Source organism: Mastigoproctus giganteus, chromosome 5, assembly GCF_048544385.1.
Source record: "Mastigoproctus giganteus isolate SK-2022 chromosome 5, ASM4854438v1, whole genome shotgun sequence".
Classification (NCBI taxonomy): Eukaryota; Metazoa; Arthropoda; class Arachnida; order Uropygi; family Thelyphonidae; genus Mastigoproctus; species Mastigoproctus giganteus.
This window is the reverse complement of record NC_143579.1, coordinates 207618895-207640639: the sequence shown is the minus strand read 5'-3', so window position 1 is coordinate 207640639 and position 21745 is coordinate 207618895. Positions and strand designations below refer to the sequence as shown.

At 33.3% G+C, this 21745-nt stretch overlaps 1 protein-coding gene across 1 annotated transcript in view; it reads left to right on the top strand.

Annotated features, from left to right (window-relative positions):
* LOC150086040 (kinesin-like protein KIF18A) overlaps positions 1-20125 on the top strand; it is a 100186-nt gene extending 80061 nt beyond the window's left edge. The window contains exons 9-12 of the mRNA XM_090374779.1: positions 2546-2620; positions 9193-9429; positions 19905-19979; positions 20090-20125. Of these exons, the coding sequence (XP_090230905.1) occupies positions 2546-2620; positions 9193-9429; positions 19905-19979; positions 20090-20125 (423 nt within the window). The remainder of the gene's footprint in view (positions 1-2545; positions 2621-9192; positions 9430-19904; positions 19980-20089) is intronic.
* Positions 20126-21745: the final 1620 nt, after the last annotated feature.

Here is a 21745-nt window from a genome sequence, read left to right as displayed (position 1 = left end):
GTGTTATTGTTATTTGGTTTTGTTTTTAGGGGCATTAGCAACCAAGGCCATATTGCTCCGGGGATATGCGGTTGTCATTCCCTGACCTTTCTGCATCCTCCGTATTTGGTGGTCATGGGCTCGAACCCCGGTCTAATCAAGAAGTGTGTGCTTTGCACTGCTGCTCCTGCCCACCTGGCTACGGAGGCGGCGCAAGTGTTATTTAGTTACTTACTTTTCATGGTGATGTCAAGTAAATCCTGACAGAAATACTAGTGGATGGAGTTTACATGTCTGAAGTGTGAACAAACAATCTTTGAAGTAAATATGGCTGACAAAAAGCCTTTATCCAATCTGAACTTGTTTGATTGTAATCTTTTTCTGAACTCTTTGCTTTGTGGCTTGGTGATAAATATTTTCAAGGTTTTAAAATACTGCTAGTTTGAGCAACATGGTTAAACAAGCTGTAGCTTCTCATGACAAAGGACTGGTTAACATTAAAATCCTAAGAGTAATACCTAATCAGTACTCAATGTTGTACTTAGTACTCAATTCCGTAACCAAAGCACTGATAAAGCTTGTTGTTCAAAGAATTTTTTTTTTTTTACCAAAGAAAAAGGAAACTTGGCAGTTGGAAGAAGCAAAAGCTGAAGTTGTGTCTGCACAAGATGTTGTTTCACTCATAATAAAAGATAATGGTGACTAAAGCCAAGATTATTTAGGCACTTCAAGTTGCCAGAAAAAAAATTGTATTTTAATTTGTGTAACAGTATTAGTCAACTCTTCAAGATGATGTTCTCAGATAGTCCGATTGTCAACCAGTTCTACCTTGCAGTTCTATCTTACATGGTTAAACAAGCTGTGCAGGTTGTGATGCCAAAGGACTGGTTAACATTAAAATCCTAAGAGTAATACCTAATCAATACTCAATATTGACATTCCATAACCAAAGAAATCATGTCAGAAATTTTTTATTTGCATTATGATGTGATTTCAACGCTTGTTCAGTTCTTCATCCCTGATGAAATGAAATATGAATGAAATCATTGAAAAAATTGTTCAATGCTTTATCAGAGATGAAGCATTGAATAAGATAAAGAGACAAATAGATATAATTATTTGTTTTGTGATAATGAAACCTATAGAATTACTAGCTGCTACTTGAATAGTGTGTTCCTAGACTGGGCTTCTGCTGAAGAATTTCTTTGTTACCACTTGTTATTTTGGTTCAAATATCCATGATGGACGAAATGTGAATTTGAATGTCTTAAGTTGTCTTCAGGACTCTATCGAGGGTTTAGTGTCAGTCAGCGTTAACTACAAAATCATTTTGTAGTAAACGTTTTTGTAATTAACCAAGAAGAAAAAGAAAAAAAAAAGTCATTTGACATTTTTTTTGGTTTACCGGAAATGCGCTTATAGTCCAAGCTAACTTGTAAACTACTAGAGAATTACATTTCTATAATATGATATGCATTGTTATTTGTATAAAGTTAAACTAAAGTTGTCTCAAAACGAAAATGCAATTTTGTAGTTAACTACACTAACCTCTTGATATGAAGTCAGTCAGTGACTAAGGAGAGAAAAGAAGTTACTGAACCTAGAGACTCGTAGGTTATATTTTTTTATTGGCCAATGAAGACAGGAATGGATATTGCTGGATGGGATTTGCACATCACATTTATTAAGTATTTATTGATTCACAGTTCAGCAGGCATTATTTCCAGAACTTAAAGAATGTTTGTTTTTTCACTTAATTTTAGCACTGTGTGAGGGTTAGAGGTAAATGCTCAGAAAGACTTTTACAGATGGGATCATAATGAAAAATCACATAAGTAATTCTTGTCTATGCCAGCCGCATTGAAATAATTTTATTATACAATGTACAGTTAAAAATATTTAAATAAAATAAACCTAAAAGCATTAAAATATTCAAAAAAATCAAATAATACTGATAAGAGTGTTAAAATATTAGGTTTAAAGGTGGTAAAAATAGATAAAATAGATAAGACTATAAACACAGACATGTTAATGTTTGGTTATCAACATGTTGACTTTCTTAAGTTAATCTAAAAACTTGAATTAGAGCAGTGAGTATTTATACGAGGACGATGGACATCAAAATGGAATGATAAAGGGAGGAGGAAAAATGAATCGAAGCAGTGAGTATAAATACTCACTGCTTCGATTCATTTTTCCAGAAGGAGGCCCTACATACATTTTAACTCTACCGGCAGCCGTGAGCATTACTGCTTGCAGCGAAGAGGCCACTATTTTGGCTTTATAGGGCAATAATACACTGAGAGAAAAATACCTGAGTAAGATAATCAGTGACAGCTCATTTAGCACAATTGTTTGTTTTGTTTAGTTTCCTACTTGCAATTGTGCTTTTATAGATATATTGGACTGTGTTCCCTTTCAAGGCCATATCATTTGACTTCTAGGTAGTTCAGGAATTCTTTAAAGCTGCTGTCTTTAAGAATATTTTATTTAGAAGTGTAATTTCTCTTAAACATTTATAAAGTACTGGTATTTAAAAATAACCAAAATTTATCTTTATCTTTAGGTCAGCAAGAATGTTTTAAGTGTAAATACCCATATTACCAAGTATGCAGCTGTTATTGCAGAATTAAGAAAAGAGGTAATGTTTTATCATCATCAGTCTTATCTTTATTAGTGTATATTTTATAGGTTTTTTTTTTTTTTTTTGTTGCCACTCCTACTATTAAATTTTTATGTACAGTGCAAACTGTATATAAAACTGAACGCTTTCTTGCATGTAATGGAAATTGTGGACTGGTAATACACCAACCTGAATCATTTTTTTTTTAACCAACTGGATAGCATGTTAGTTATGCCAACATGTCACAGAACGTACAAAGGGATTGCCTTTGGCCTTGACTTGGTCATCACCAAATCCACTGGTGACAGTGCAGGAGCTGATAGCAAGTAATGGATACAATGTCATAAAATGAATAGTGTCCAAAGATATTTTGGTGGTGAAAGGTGAGGGTTTCAATGTCGTGAGAGGGAACTATAGTAGAAAGATATTTCTTGGACTTCTATTATATGTGGTGACAATGATGCATTATTTGTATAAATGAAGTATGGGAAATATTTGAGTGATTTATCCTGGAAACCAAAATATTCATTCCAGTGGAAAAATACTGTAAAAGAAAGCACAGAATGGATGACAAAAGATATGTCAAAAACCACAGTCTGTATTACCTTTAACACATTTTTATTTTTTCCTGGTAAATTAAGACCTTGTTTTAATACACATTTTCTCCCTGATTATGAAATGACTTAAATATTCCTCCCACATCAGACTTTTTTGAAATATTTCATCATCATCATCATCATGAGAGATGTGTGGGCAAGCGCATTGTCATGACAAAAGACCTAGTTCTTTGCGTGCCACTTCACTGGATGTTTCCTCCTGATGGCTTTCCTTAACCACCTCAGGATGTTGTAGTAGAACTTTGTGTTCACTTTGTGACATTTTCCATGGTGGTGCTTGATGATGGATGCTATGAGCAATCGTCGTCATTAACTGACGTTCGACCATTTTTAAAACTGTTAAACCAGTAGTAGGTCTGCATCTGGCCTAAAGCATCGTCATCAAAAGCTTGTTTCAACTTCTTATGGGTTTCTGCTGCTGTATGGTTAAGAAGGAAAGAAAACTTGATGCAAGCATGTTTCTCCCTCACATCAGCCATCACAACAATCGCAAACTACATGAAACACTGCCAAAGAACTGTGCATAAATATTCAATGACTCTATCCAGCCCGACGCCATGTGGCACACTGATTCACAAAGGATGCGTGAAGTGTTACCTACCGTCACAAGTCCATACTAGACGTAATTCCCACGCAGTATTCAAATTTCGGGAACATTTGGGTAGCACCTCGTATATGTTATGAGGAAAAACAATGTTTAAATTTGCTGTCCAGTGTGAACTCTCTTATTGTACTCTGCCAGAAGGTCTTGCTGCTGCATTTTAAATTTTACAGACTCAACTTTGACTGCCCAGAAAGGTAATTTATTCAATGGATGACAACAGGATTTAAACTTTCTGAGATTCATTTTCTTAGCTTCCCCCAAAAGTTTGTGCTTATGCCTCCTGGTTTTTGTGTCTCTCTCTTTTTTTAACTCTTCAGTGGATGTATAAAAAATGATAACAGCAGCAGGCATGTGGTTGTCTTTACTTTGCCAATTATTTTTTTGGGAAAAAGAGCAAAAATTAGTTTAAAATGGGAAACTTCAAAATTTTATTCTTAATTTTTACATTTATTTTATAATAATGTCAAAAAGCATCACTATAAACAAACAAACAGTCCTATTATTCAAAAACAAAAATATTCTCCAACTACTCTACAGATAAAAATTGGGTAGCAAAGCAGATGAAAAATGAAGGAATCTGAAACTCTCTGGAAAGTTACTAGGTACATGATACTGGGTGTTTTTTTAATTAATATACATGGTGCTGCAAAGAATTTTTTTTTTTTTTTTTTTATAGCTCCGGTTAAAAAATAATGATGGGGGACTGAAAATTGACATAATACTGGAGAAATACTAATTAGCATTAGTAGAGGCATATGATGCAAGAAAGCAAGCTTATATAGCATCAGCCAAAAAAAACCTCCCATTTCACCCATCCATTAACTCCAAATGTTTGTCAACTTCTACAATGACAGATGGAAGTTTGTTCCAGCAATCAACCACCCGCTGGCCAAAGGCAATTTCCACACATCTATTCTACAACTGTCTTTCCTCAAGTTGAATTTGTGTCCCCTCAGGTGAGTAATCTGGGCAAGACAAAAGGAAGAATCCCATCAGCATTGAGCTTGCTCAAACCATTGAAGGCCTTAGTCTTCAGACACTGCAATTTGTAGAACTTAAGCCTTCCTTTTTAAGAGCTACCCTTTGTTCCATTCGCCAATCTTGTTGCTCTTCTCTATACTGGTACCAGCAGCTCTACATCCTTCCTAAATATAATGTTCACACTTATGTGATAACAGATATTTTAATTCAAGTTTTACTGATTTTGGTGTATCAAATACACCAGTGTGCCAGCTAGAAGATTAAACACAACAAGCAAATTTTTGTAATCTTTAATCTTGTTTGTTTATATACCACCAAACTTAGATATGTATTTTGAAGATCTAGATCATATCATTACATAGCTTCCTCCTCCCTACTGTTTTCTGGAGGATATGAATAGACACCACTCTTTCTCTTTGGAGAAATATGGATATTAACAGGTGAGTACATATTACATGTACTCACCTGTTATACATAAGTCATAACAACCCACAGTATATCCACAGCCCAACAAGCTTGAGTAGATGGCAAGATCTGCAGCAATAGAACTCTCCATATACTCCCCAATCCTGTTCCTTATTTTCAATTGGAAAGTATTTGAAGATCAATAAAATAGTGATCAATACTTAATAGTTGTTCTTGCAACCAAAGAAATTCTCTCTGCCATGAAGGAATTTGGGATGAAACCTAGACTGCAAACTGAGAAAAATTTAGATTAATGGCTGTAACAATGTACTGCAATTACAGAAATAAATCAATAATCACAAGGCATGTTAGCTTGGATTGGAACTTGTTGCTGATGCTAGGAAACATTGTTTTACAATTTACTTCTTTTTAATACATTTTCCCAGTGGAAATGAAATATACATAAGAATTGATTCTGTTAATCAATTCTGAAAGGATAAATTTATAAATTTAATAATCTTTAATTTTTAAACCATTTATTTCTAGTTTTAAAACAGCAAGTTTTTTATGTGTGTTTTTTTTTTTTTTTTTGAATTTTCATTAGTTTCATCTTCACACTCTAAAGAAAGATATGGTTAACAAGAGGTCCAGTATATAAAGCAATAAAATAAAAGGAGTTCAAAACTAATTAAAATGATTAAGTTAAAGTAGTAATAGTGATCCATGACATTGTTCTAAAAGAATGAAAATTTCATGAAAACTGTCTACTGGGAGGCCAGTTAGATGAGAACGGACAAAAACTTATATAATGATTGACAGGAAGGTTGTGTGGTACAGTTGAGGTGAGAAGCAAATGTCACTCAGTAGGCATTACTAAAAACTGACTATTGAAGCATTTTTTTGTATTGCTGCCACAGCGCGCTAAAGGTTTACCCGCAGCGAATTTTGTTTTCCCCTCAGCCAACATCAATTTACAAATCTACTCTATTTATTGCAAAGTTTGTGACTACTTTTAAGAAAACCCATTTGGTTTTATAACTGTAACAAAAATGAAACAAAAACCCTCTTACAGGCATCAGTGGCCATAAGTGTTCACTAAAAGGATGATTAATTCCAGATGCTAATGAGCAATTTCGGAGGGAAGGAGGCCATATTATATTTGAGTAGCTGTTTAGCAGTAAATGCTTGAACATCTTTAAAAATGCTTTTGCTAATATTTTTAAAAATTCATTATAGAGAGACTAACGCATCACTATATGGGGTTAATTTTACATGTAATTTTGTTTCAAGGTGCAATGTTTTGCGAAAAAAATTTGTAATATAGAGAAATATGTTAAATAGAAGTTCCACTGTATTTGTTTTCCTCCTCGCATAGGTAACTATCCAATTGATCTCTGAATTATTCAAACTGTTAGGCTCAACTACCTGCAAAGACAAGAATTTCTGGTAATCAATGACTCGCTGGCTAAAAGAAAACTTCCTACAATCCAGTCTAAACCTCTTCCACTGTAATTTGAATTTCTGCCCCAGAGTTCTATATTTTTTTAGAACAGTGAGATTCCCCCTTCATTTTTTATTAATTCTTCTCAGAGCCTTATAAACCTCAATCAGATCACCTCTAAGGTGATCTGATTGAGGTTTATAAGGCTCTAATCACCCTCTAATCTGTGGTACTGTTACAAATCAACTTGTAGCTGTTGTAGGCTTCAACACTTTTCATCACACTCTAACTATCCCATGCTATTTTTTTCTGCTCTATGTGACCATCCAGCTCAGATGCCATACAGTGCCTTAAACTGTCAAAGTATCCTCTTCTGAAATTAAAATTCATGCCTTTACCTTTAACTACTACATCTTTCTTCATCGTCCAACTGGCGACTGGTGCCTCCGTAGCCAGGTGGGCAGGAGCAGCAGTGCGTAGCACACACTTCTTGATTAGACCGGGGTTCGAGCCTGTGCCCACCAAATACGGAGGATGCGGAAAGGTCAGGGAATGACCACTGCATATCCCCGGAGCAATATGGCCTTAGTTGCTAATGCTCCTAAAAACCAAATAACAACAACAACTGGCGACTGCGTGATCACTACCTGCCAATAGTTCCTGTATTTTAAGCCCTGTGATATTATCTAGTTCAAGAATATTTTCACTACAAGTATTTTCTCTAACATGCTGGTACAAATAATAATCATCTAGTTGATTTAGAAAAATATTTCTCCAAGGTTAGTTTCTCTCCCACTTATTCCAATCAGCCTGGGACAGATTGAAGTCACCCATAATAAGACATTTGTGCTTACTTGTCCATTCCATCAGCATGTAAAGACTCTTGTCATACTCTTCACAATTGTCTGGTCTATAGATTACACCCTTAAAACTTTGCTTCCAACTAACTCACACTACACAGATTCTGTGCTGGCAGACGTAACTTCAGACTCGGCAAAAGCTCTTTTCATGCACAGGCTGCTTTTGATAAGAGGCATGACACCACCACCTCTTCTTTCTTCCCCGTCTCCCCTAAATATGTTATACATGCCATAGTGGAATTTGTTATCCCCAATTTCTGTGTGGCACCATGTTTCTGTTAGTCCTATTATGTTAGCATTAGTTGTCCTAACCAGGAGTTCTAATTCGGCAGTTTTATTGACGACACTCCTGACATTACAGTAGACACAGTTATGGCTAAATATTTTTCTATAGTTTACTACCCCGACACACCCTTTGAAGTTATTTAGGGTTGTTTCCCTATCTTTCTCATTCTGCTCATTTGAAATGTTGCTACCCTCGGAACATCTTGCCAACATCAGCTATTGCAGCAACAAACAAGAATTCTTGAGGTGAATGAAAGTTGTATTCGGACCCATAAAATCATCACATAAATGTGGATCTATATTACTCTTCTCTCCCCCCCACTAGCAGTTTACCTGAACCCTTATGGTATTCTCAATGATACTGGCAAAAATCATTGCACCACCTTTGTTCAAATGAATACTGTCTTAACAAAATAAATTCCTTCTATCTACAAGTGTGGGCCAAACTGATAAAAATCCCCCCCCCCCCAAACCTTATTATAGGGATTATATGCAAAAAGCCCCCCAAGACTTTTTGCATATAATCCCTATTATCATGTGTGGGCAGAATTGCAGAGACATACGCATTAACTCAACTCACGTCATTTTTTTTTCACATGGTCCTATATTTTTCCAACAAATGGTCAAGTCACGTTCATTTAATATCATTAGTCCCCAGATCACATTGATTGAGTTGCATAAGATTTTGTGTAACTTAATCAAATTGTTTCAATTCATTACCAATTTAATATTTTTTTCTTATTGTTGTCGATAATTATGAAAACAAAATTAAAACGTTAAAAGGAAGAAATGCTAATGGTCCATATGAATTATTTTTAAGTAGAATTTACTGTGCCAAATATATATTCACAGAAATTACAGTAGTGTTCATTCGTGTATACCCTTATTCCAACGAAAAGTCTACTTAACTAAAAATTCTACTTGGCCATATCCTAGATTCCCTGTGGAATATTTTCATCTGACCTAATAATAAGGAAAGAAACAATTAACTCAGTTTTAGACAATATTGACATTGTCTAAAACAGTTTTATTTATATCTCAGTTAATCATCATGTTAATAATTGAGTTTATTTCCTACTCCTATCCCACTCTTATTGTTTATTTCCTATTCTTATTTCATGTCCTGGTGAGATTTCGCTGAGAATCTAGAAACATTTTGAGATAGTTAAGTAGGGTTTTTTTATGTGGCATTAAGGGTATATACATGAATGCATAATATTGTAATTTCTGTAAACTAATATTTACCACAATAATTTCTGTTTAAAAATAATTCATATGATTTATGAGTATTTCTTTCTTTAAATAATATTTCTTTGACAAATACCTCACAGTTGTCCTTTTTAAGTACTTTGATTAGAAAAGTATTTTCATTTTAATGTAAAGTTATTTTACTGTAGATTTCAGAACTTAAATCAAGACTTGCAGCTGAAGAACAGAAACCAAATTCTGATGGATGTATTTGTAAAAACAGTACTACAAGTCAGAATTCAATAGTGATTCAAGAGCATCATTCAACAGCCTCATCAGAAGTTACCGAACAGTTGTCAAATAATGAAATACTTCATCTTATTGAAGAGAAAAAACAACTACGAAGAAATTTTCTGAAATGTGAAAGCTCTCTTAGACTTCTTGATGTAGGTGTCACTAAATTATTACTATAAATATTATTTTTATTGGATATCTTCTGTTTAGATAAACAGTTTGGAATTCTTGCAAATATAGATTGGACATTTAAAAGAAATATTGAACAGTGTGAATAAGTAATTTCTTTAATGAATGGGTATATGAATTTTTTTGCATTTGTTTTAGGTCTCTGAAAGCTGACAGTCTTAACACATTACTTTATGCCAACATTAAATCTAGCCTACTCACTGAATATATTTCTATCTAGGGCTGCTTGGGAAGTAAAGTAAGATGTTTTTTTTTTTTTGTCAAGACCATGCCTTCCTCAATGGTGAATCATTTCATAAGCAAACAGCACAAATTTAATGTTTCATTTCTTCTTATTACATGCTACTGTGTATGTCTTTGTTGATATTAGGTAGCTAAACCAAACTGGCTGTCCTATTTGAAACATGGACAAAGGAAGAGCTACATGACATCTAATTTCTTCATGTCCTAGGCACTCTTAGCCCACAGAAATTCACCAGCAGTTGTGAACTGTGTGTATGGTCCAGCAGTCATGTCAAAAAAAAAAAAAAAAAAAAAAAAAAAATCTGTTTTTGGTGCAGCCAATTCAAACAGGGTTGAATTCTGTTGTATGCATACAACAGTGGTTGTATCAATGGGAAGTGTTTGTCCATTCACTACACAGATCCAACCGTGTCCCTACTGATTTTAACCTTCCTGGGCTTTTCAAAAACATTAGTAGAGAAATTTTTCAGTGGTGATGATGATAAGTGATGAATTGAAGTCTTTTTGAATGGGAATATCCCTGAATTTGTGATAAAGTGCATTTAATGTGTGGGACTGGTAGGTGACTATATTAAATAGTAGCACATTAACTTGCCTTCATTTTTATTTTTGTAATTAAATATTTTTTCATAGAAATTTCTGTTATGTATTTATACAGCTCTTTATAAATACATATGCATATTTAGGAAGATAATTGATTGAAATGAAGAAAAACTAATTTTTAGATGATTTTGAAAAGGGGTGGTTAAGGTTCAGAACAAAAATGCATAGGAGCAGAAATTTATTGTTATACAAATTTAGAAAAAAATATTATTTTAATGTAACAAGCATAATTCAAACCCTTCTTAGTTTTTCCTGTTTGGTAATAATTATACTTGAAGGTCATTATCAAAATGTCCACATTTATTTTATAGCATTTTTTTATCATAAAAACCTTGCTGAAATTTTTTAAATGACATATCCATATAGCACATTTTATCAGACTTTTTATTTTGTGTTGTGAAAAGCATAACAGGAGTTAGAATAAATTATTTGTGAAATGAAGAATACTTTTGGCCACATTTGTGATAAAATTTAGTTAGTTTATTGAATATTAATTCTGAAGAATTCCAACTGCCAAAGTTAAAAGCCAACACAGTACATTCAAATGCTTAAAATAATTAACTTATAGGTTTTTGATTTCACTTTGAGAAACCATCACCAGGCCTTTACAACTAACAGACTTCAACAGACCTTTATAACTATCTAACCATACTTATTCTCTACGTTGTCTTGGTGCATAATAGCCACTGCTGCTAATGTGCCAGAAAAATTTCAAACCAACAACAACCACCAACTTATTCTCTACCAGCCTCAAAAGCAAAATGGAACCAGAAATGTCATCTGCAAGTTAATTAGTTTAAGTAGAATTTATTGGAAGCCACCATTTAAATTCAAATAATCCAGCATTTAGCATTAAAAAACTAATTAATTCTTCTTAGATATGGTATGAAATGTTTAATTTAAAAAATAATCAAACTTTCTGTTATAAAGCATTCACACTTTATTTTGTAATTGTACAAACTGGTTGGTTTCATAAGCATTTTTTCTGCTGAAATTCATTAAAAACTAAACTATTAAATGTCTAATCACATGTTTAACACAGAAACTAACCACCATTTAAATTCAATGTGTAATAAAGTGGTCATTAGACCACCTTTATTACACATTATTATTATATAGAAAATGTCTTTTTGACTTGTTTTAATCTTTTCTTCATCTCATTGTTATATACTTTCTCTTTTTTGCAAAAAAAAAAAAAAAAAAAAAAAAGTAAAATTATGGATTGTTAAATTTTGATTTTTTTTTAAAAATTGTACATTAAGGAATTGGCTTTAATGAAAATAAGCAGTGTGCTAGCTATGTTGCATGAACTATGCAGAATTTGAATATGGGGGAACTCTTAGCATTATTCTTTGTTGCATGTTGCCATAGACTTTCATCATACTTTGTGTGTGTTTGTGGTGCAAAGGTAATTTACAATGTCTTTCAGTAAGATGCCAAAGAATGACTATGTAAAATGTCTGAAGATGTATATGTAATGTTTTTCCACTTATTTTAAAATTTGGAAGAAGATAACATGTTTACTTTGTGTATTTATGTGTGGTTTTTTTTATTTCAAGTGATGGGAAACAATGTAATCAGACAGTTAAAAACAAATAATCATAGGGACAGTGTGCACTATGTAGAAAAAGAAAAAAAATATATATCTTTCTAGTATAATTAGAAATGTAACATTTCTAATGATATGTGTCACCCATGCTGAAATATGTTTCCTGATAGTGGTGGGGGGAATGGTTCTGGAAGAGCAGAAACAGCAGGTATGTGAAATTGTGCATAGTGGGAAAAATGAGGTGGTAATAGCCCTGAAAAATAAGCCACAGACAAAAGCAGTAATCCAAGTGATTCTAAGCTATATTCCATTGTGGTGTCCTTTCCTGATACAAAAAATAAATGTTGTGCTCCATAGAGTCACCTTCCAATGGCAGGTGACTGTACAGGACATGATGCTGTGCATCTTCTTTTGAACAGTCTGAAAGCATTTCAGATTCCTTTAAAAAAAAACTATCTGGCAATTAGTGTTAATAATGCTACTTTTATAGTAGGCCTGAAAACTGGACTGTCAAAGATATTAAAAGAGGACATTGAGCACTTAATGGTAATGTGCTGACTCTCGCTAATTTGTGTACAGAAAAGGGGGTTGCATGCCTTCATGTGAGAGTGGATGAATATTTAGTGACCATTTAATATTATCTAGAAAGAAGTAAATGGAGAAGTTAATTTAAACAGTTTCAGTTAATGCATACCACTTAAATTAAAAATATTTTGAAGCATGTTTGACATATTGGCTGTCTTTGGGTATATGTTTAACTAGACTGGTAGAAAAATGGCAACTTCTGACAAACCTATTTAAAGAAGAGGTTAGAAGTGGTCTGAAAAAGCCATACACTCTGAGCAGTTTTCAGGGTTACTAAATTGAAAAGTACAAGTGATTACTAGTGAGCAGTACTGGATAATTGTTATTATTAGTAGTACTGGCAAATGATGCAAAGCAGCAAATGCTTACACAGTATCAGCCCAAAAAAAAAAAAAAAAATCCCCTACCAACCTTATGTTCATCCCCTTGAATAATAATATTCAAGGGGATGAACAGAATGACATACAGAATGTCATTCATACTAGAATGGCAACTGCTCATTCTAGTATGAGAAAAGTAAGGGGGGGGGGAAACCCACTGCTTTTATAGAATTTTTATTATATGAACCATAAGTAACATGATGTTATTTTGGAGAAAATAACTTATATCATTGTATATTTTACCCATAAGGCATAAAAGAAAATTTTTCTGCAATTAAGTTTCATATGTGTATTGTTATCACTTAAGTTTTTTCAGCTGTTTCTAAAAGATTAGCTGCCAGTATAAGGGCAAACAACCAAAAAAATGAGATGATGCAATTTTTTTTGCACATCATTTTATATATATATATATATATATATATATATATATATATATAATTACGAATAATAAAATTAAAATTAAATAGAGAAGTTGGATTTGAATTAGAATAGCGATAATATGAATTAGAATAGCGATAATATGAATTATGGATCAGGGACACTGCAAGAGCAAAAGTACCCTACAACCATAATGTATATATAAAATTATTATTTATTTAATGTTATGTGTAGAATGCAGTAGGTATATATCTATAATTTAACAGGTGCTAATAATGAAAATACCGTGTACCCTGGGAGCGATATATGTTGATTAAAGGGGGTAGGAAAGGAAAAGTGTAACGTTATAAACAAGAAGAAACAAAGTGCAAATTTTGAAAAGAACGACCAATATAGGAACAGCATTGCAGTATCTTTCATAATTTTTGTGTCTTCTTCAGAGGTCATCCACCCAAATTATGAAAAAGAACAGCAATACTCTTACTTCTGTTTCTGACATGTTCTGTATGTCAAAAAGCACGTGTAAGTAGACACATGGTAAAAACTAAAATAATTTAGAATACAAATTTTGAATAAATAAAATAAAATAAAATGCAAGTCATGCAAAACTATTATGTGCTACTAAAGTATAACATACAGAACATGGATGACCTTACAGAAGTAAGTAGCCCGCCAAAAAAGTGGAAACAAAGGAAGGGAGTGTCCGAATGACAAGAACTTACCGCTACTGGACGGGTTGACAGAAAAGACAGAGCCGGAGGCTAACCCGTGTATATATGCGTAGAAACACTAGCGGCGCCTAGCGTTAGACGAACTTTGGTGTCTGAATATTATGTAATTACGTATGCGGTGGAGTTACGCTAGGTTAAAGTTAAGTACATGGTGCTCAAATACCCGGGATAGCAAAGAAATATAATAGCTTACAAAGTAGCAGTAGAAGGCAGCTAAACTTTGTTAAGGCGAAAAAATAGATTGGGTATAGTAAGAAAAATAGCACTCTGAATATTGCGGTCGATAAACTAATGGCTCACAGAGAATAAAATGTAGTAATTAGTAAAGCAAAAAGATGATTAAATTAGGGATATGTAGTTGGGCTAGGGTAGTTCGGGGTTGCAAACCCGTTCCTATAGTTAGGACCCTGAACGAATGTCCGAGAGTTGGAGCATCATGTATTTAAGTCAGTTGTGTTACTGCAACCACTGATGCATAACATACATAACAGCAAAATCATAGGCAACAACCAACCCGTATTAAAATGTTTGCAAAGTAATACAGTCAATAATATTCAAACCTTTGATTTCAATAGCCTATTTACCAGTATCAATCAAACCAATCTCAAATTGGTACTCAAAGATATCTATGATAAACATAAGGATTTTATTTCCTGCAACGCCTATTACTGGAACAATATACTGAACTTATGTATTTCCAACAACTTCATATATGATGGTAATACAGTATATCAACAAACCAATGGAACACCTATGGGCAGCCCAGCCTCATGCATAATAGCCAACCTATATCTATACTGGTCAGAAACCTCATTTCCACAGGACCTATTACTATTCAGATATATAGATGACCTCATAGCAATTAACTGCCCGAATTTCATCCAGGATTATGGACATCTATACCCTAATGAACTTGTACTAGAAAGAACTAACAATTCTGATACAGCAGCCCATTTTTTGGATCTAGACATTAATATAAAAAATGGTATAGCCTCCATCAATTTGTACAACAAACGTGAAGCATTCAACTTTAGCATAGTAAACTTTACACAATGGAATTCCAATATTTCCAAACAGGTACATGCTAATGTTATCTTAGCACAATGCATAAGAATAGCAACAATATGCAGCGACAAAACAACAGTCATTGATAACATCAGAAGTTTTTACAGTAAACTGACCAAAAATCTTTTTCCTATTACATACCTGCGTCATCATATTAATAAAGCCCTTAACATTTTAAGGCACAAAAACTTAATAGATATCAATATAAACAGCATTATTAATTTATAACTTATAATTATTCCCATACGCATCAAGTTTGTATATAGTGTAAATACAATACACTAGGCCTCTTTGGTGTCTTACGGTCTAGAAAACTTGTACCCACCGATTGGCCTGACATAGTGTATTTACCTTGTAATTAATTTTAAACCAATCTTGATTTATTTATTTATTTATTTAATTGTTAATTGTAACTTGAATATACATGTTACACTTTTAACACAACTGACTTAAATACATGATGCTCCAACTCTCGGACATTCGTTCAGGGTCCTAACTATAGGAACGGGTTTGCAACCCCGAACTACCCTAGCCCAACTACATATCCCTAATTTAATCATCTTTTTGCTTTACTAATTACTACATTTTATTCTCTGTGAGCCATTAGTTTATCGACCGCAATATTCAGAGTGCTATTTTTCTTACTATACCCAATCTATTTTTTCGCCTTAACAAAGTTTAGCTGCCTTCTACTGCTACTTTGTAAGCTATTATATTTCTTTGCTATCCCGGGTATTTGAGCACCATGTACTTAACTTTAACCTAGCGTAACTCCACCGCATACGTAATTACATAATATTCAGACACCAAAATTCGTCTAACGCTAGGCGCCGCTAGTGTTTCTACGCATATATACACGGGTTAGCCTCCGGCTCTGTCTTTTCTGTCAACCCGTCCAGTAGAGGTAAGTTCTTGTCATTCGGACACTCCCTTCCTTTGTTTCCACTTTTTTGGCGGGCTACTTACTTCTGTAAGGTCATCCATGTTCTGTATGTTATACTTTAGTAGCACATAATAGTTTTGCATGACTTGCATTTTATTTTATTTTATTTATTCAAAATTTGTATTCTAAATTATTTTAGTTTTTACCACGTGTCTACTTACATGTGCTTTTTGACATACAGAACATGTCAGAAACAGAAGTAAGAGTATTGCTGTTCTTTTTCATAATTTGGGTGGATGACCTCTGAAGAAGACACAAAAATTATGAAAGATACTGCAATGCTGTTCCTATATTGGTCGTTCTTTTCAAAATTTGCACTTTGTTTCTTCTTGTTTATAACGTTACACTTTTCCTTTCCTTTCTTACCCCCTTTAATCAACATATATCGCTCCCAGGGTACACGGTATTTTCATTATTAGCACCTGTTAAATTATAGATATATACCTACTGCATTCTACACATAACATTAAATAAATAATAATTTTATATATATATGATGTCAGAAGTATTATTTGCATATCCAGTTCCTTTGTTATTGTATCATAGTAGCTAATCAGATTAGTCAGGCAGGAATTCTACCCCCCCCCCCAACCCCAACAAATCCATGCTGTGATTTTTTCATATTTCATTCTTGTTAAGATAATCCTGCACTACTTCTTTAACTGACTCTATTATTTTTCCTGGAATAGAAGTAAGCTTATAGGTCATATGATTGCTCACATTGCCCTTGGTTCCCCTTTTGAATAGGAGACACATTTGAACACCACCTGTGTATAGGCACATATCCTGAATCCAAGAATATTCTCATAATTATGACTAAGGGCTTGTTTACTTCTTTTGCTGCTTCTTTTAATATAACTGGATATATTCCATCAGCACAAAGCACATTATTTACTTTTAGCTTTGGCAATTTCTCTTCCACTTCCTTCTCACTTATAAAAAAATTATTTAGCTTCCATTTATAACTTGGTTTCACATACCTAAAAAACTTTAAGCATAAATTTGTATGCAAAATATTTATTTAATATTTTATTCATATCTAGTGGACCAACATTGCTCATTCTTTTCCTTCTAGTGTTAACATAAGCAAAATTCTTTGCTACATTTCCTTGCATTCTTAGGCAAGGACTTCTCATAATCTGCCTTAGCTTGCCTAACCTTTTTAGTGATCTGAACTGATGCACTCCTTCTTTCTGTAGGATCCATGTCTCCTGCTAATTTATAATCATTCCATGCATTTTTGTTCTCTTCCACTAGTCTCTTCATGTGACATCCATTAGGTGTAAACCTTGAACTTAAAAAGCTTAGTATCTTTTATGATTGTTTCCCTGAATGCCTCCCATTTAGAATTTTCAGTTGGTGACATCAACTGTTGATCTCACTGAAAGGAATTTAAAAACTGTGATCAATGTAGTCACTTTTTATGAAAGCAAAATTCCTTCCCCTCATCCTTGACAGTAGTTATATATCCCACATCAATATATTATGATCACTGCCACCTAATGGTTCTTTTATCTAGATATTCTTAATGCATGATGGGGTCACTGCTCATAATCAGATCAAGAGTATTTCTTTCTCTTGTTGTTTCTATAATGTGTCACTGTAGAAAACTGTCATCTGATAAAACCAGAAAATTTCTGCTACTGTATAAGTGACCAACCCACAAGTTAGTCAATATCTGGGATGTTCGAGTCCTCCATTATAAGACATTCTGATCTATTGAAATTATCCAAAGTCATGCATGGAATTTTAGCAATTTGTCATAACATTGCTGAATGTGAGATGATATGCAGCTAGATACAAAAACAAAAATGCATTTCGGATCCTCTCTTTCTGCAAAACCTTGAGAATGCTCTCATCAGCATAGGCCACCCACATCATCTGAGTGCACTGCCTTAGGTTCTATGTTCTTAACCAAGAGCGTTACTCCCCCATCCCCTCCTTGCTTCCTGTACACATTGTACTCATCATATGTTGAATTCCAGTTCGTAATCCAAAGTCTTGATTTTATGTCTAGACAGAGGGCCATTGTTATGAACAAAACTTTGGTTCAACATGTGTGAAGAGAGTAAAGTCTGCAACTGATTATTAATAATATTTCTGAAGAAGACAAGTCTGCAACAGTATCTGTCTCAAAGCAATCATAATCAGTTGATATTTAACAGACAGTTCAAATAGAAATGCACAGACAGAAAAAAATTTAGGTAAGGTAATGTTTGAAAGCATGCATTGTTGGTAAATAATCCCATGACTGTATTTTAATATAAAATGTGGATGTTTTCAGTGAAATTTAATTTTGGTTCCAAATTCTGGATTCTATAAAATCTGCATTTTTTAAAAAAGCTCCTGTTTTCCTTCTATTTTTCCCAAAAAAACCCCTCTTGCTAACAATTACATGAGTTCCTTCATTTTGAAAGTCAAAGTTGGTAGGTATAAAAAATAAATAAATTTTCATTTATTTTTTAGATTGCTACGGCCAGAAGAGTTTACAAATTCATTGTGACTGTATACATAATGAATTGTTAATGGCAGCTGAAGTTTTAGTCGTACAGTCACACAATGGGTTGTACATTTTTTGTAGTAGCATGTGAGCTAATAACTGCATCCTCCTTACTTGTGGCTGTACTTGCTAACCAATGGACTATGGCTGGCCCATAATAATTTTTTAAATAGGGTAAAGAAATTCTCCTTTCCCTGCATCAAAGAAATTGACATATGTATGCTATGCCATTATGATGTGAAGAAATACCAATGTTTTAAAACAATAGATATTTCATTAGAATTGAATTTGGATTATAATTTTGTATGTATGAACTGGTAGTAGCAGATTTGCCATTCATTACTTTTTTTAAAGATACTCTTACACTATGTAAATTTATTTAACCATTCAGAACTTGCTTTAAATTCAGTTTTGGTTGTGCAGAAATTTTTTTTGATTTTCTTACAAAAAGCAGCAAAATTGGTTTTTTTTTTTTTTTTCTCAATATAGTGACCTGGACGGAATTTCATCCTGGTCTTATTCCGGGAAAACTTGACTTTTTTAATAATTTCCTCATGAAACATATTCTCATGTTGGACAATGGATGGTCTTATATTTTCAAGATAAAATATCTCTTGTAATTTCTTGAAAGAATAGAAATCTGATTTATAGATCTTATTTAAGTAGCAAAATGGCCCAGTGCCTGTTGTATTTCATTTAATTTCTCATATTCTGTGGTCTGTTGAAATTTGTTAGTGCACTGTTGAAGAACAGTACAGCAGCATTTATACAAGCAGTTGATGGTGATTTTTTTCATCACATCTGGTTTCACCTAAGGATATTTTCCAGATATTCTTCCATAAGAAATGTTCACACTGAACTTTACTTTTCCATGTGTTATGAACTGGTTCAGAAGAATGGTGGAATTGTTGGCATTGTGATATGCTTAAGCCTCAATTGTGATCTTTGGAAGAATATCCATAACCAACCTCAGGACCAGCCTCAACCTTAGATTGAGTTACACTGTAGGAAGGACACTTGAACTCCAAACAAAATGATTTAGTTATTGGTCACTCTGATGTGATATTGGATGATGATGGCAACCCGAGTAATCAAAACCTGCAGTGAAATGTAATTGAATGTTGTTGACGTAGATTCTGCATCTTGTGAGATTTAATGGGCATCCTGTATTCTTGTCTGCATGTTTCCTATAATCTATCTATGGAATCTCGGTTGGACCATCAAGAAATCATTTCTTATTCTTTTCATTTGGACAAAATGGGCAGAATTATTTATTTTATATTTTCCATTTACAATATTTGTAGCCCACTTTCCTCCACTTTGAGTTGCAGTTGGCTACTGAGATAATGGCATCCTGCTTAATGATAATGTAATCAAATAAAATTCTGTATCATATGCAGTATAATGATAAGTTTTGTGAAGAATAAATACTGTATTTCTTACTTCTTTATTCCTTCATAGTTCAAAATCAAGTTACAGAAGACAAGCTTGGAAAGAGTGTTAGTTTTGTCAGTAGATTCAATGAAGACAGATAAAGTAAGTCAGTTTTTAGAATATAACAGAGAAACACTTATGGATAAGAAAAACTTTTCAGATAATCACAATAACCATATGTTTCTTTTAATATAAGCTGAATTGCTTTTTAGCTTAAATTTAGTCAAAAATTGGATAAAGAAGAATAAGATTAATAATACGCATAAATTTTTTACTGGCTAAACTATTGGTAATATTAACTAAACAACTTAATACTTCTGTTGCATATTTGGTTACTTAATTCCATTTCTAATAAGAGGTTAGTTATCCACATAAAATGAAATTTCAGTTGAGATCCAGTTTACTACGTTTATTATGGAAAAATAACATGGTTTCAATATCTAGTATTGATATAAAGGTTTACCAAAATGTCTAAAAAATTAACCTTTTGATGAAAAGAAAAGCATGCAAAATGTGTGCACTGGTACATAAAGTGCAGTAGCATATTTTCTCAGTTTAAGTGAGAACCAGGAGTTGAAATGGAAAATTTTACATTGTTTAATAAAATATTGTATTTTTAATAATCAAGTATGTATATATGTACATGACATTATTGATGTGTATGAAGAACCAGAATAGCATTCTGGTGCATTCCATTCTAAGCCTTGGTGAGGACACTTAAATTTTCCAAGAGCAAGCCTGTAATATTCAGAAGAAGCCACAATTACTTATCTGATTGTTCTATCACCATACTTCAGTTCTGATTCCAGTAATCATTGATGCAATATGAATGTTGATATAATACTGATGGAATACAAAAATTTTATCTATTGTCACCAAAATAGTTTTTAATAATTTTTTCATAATTTTACTTTTATCATACGCTCACTGGAGAGGTCAGTCACCTATTACAGTTGATTTTAAAGTATGAGAACATTTATTAAACTTGCCTGTTTTTTACAGGTTGACTAACATCAAATTTTGCAGTGCATGAATTGGGTTAACTAGTAAAATTTTCACTTAATTATTTTAAACTTCATATTGAAAGGTTAAAGTGGATGAAAATTACACTCGACATTGAAACTAATTCAATTGCTAACAAGAAAATTAATAACACTTACAAACAAATAACACTTAAAAAAACTTTTGTGTTTCTGCTAAATCCTGTCATCAGTTGTGTTTCTGCTAAATCCTGTCATCAGTTGTGTTTCTGCTAAATCCTGTCATCAGTTGTCTTCTGTGAAATAGCAAAAGAATGTGAGAAGAAAACACAAAAAAAAAACCATTGAAAAGTAGACATTTTCTTTATGATGTTTGGTCAGTCTGCCGCCAGTGCTGGCTCAGACTGAGCCAGCACTGGCGGCAGACTGATGTTGCTGCCTGCTTTCAGAGTGCCACTGTTGGAGCGGAGATGGGAGAAATCCCAGGTGCTGTCTGACACGAACATACCTTATAGTGCCACTGATGGATGTGTAGCTCATATTGACAGACCTGTAAATCTGACTCTGTGGTAGAAAAATTATGAAAACTATGATTAATAATTCAGTGCAGGTCATCTTGATAGTAATGATATAAGAGAATCAGAACATGTTTTTGGTAAGGACCAATCCAGTAAAATATTTGAGGTAATCACAAAAGAGCTAGGTGAAAGGAATAACTTTGATATAATTTACTTTACTTGGATTTTAGAAACATTTTTGAAACACACCTACATGGTAAGTTAGATAAATGTGCCAATGGTGGGGAGTGGAGCAATGCTACAGTTGATAAAGTGATGGTTAACCTGCAGAAGACAGGGTTATAAATGGACAAGGGTATTATGAATGGGA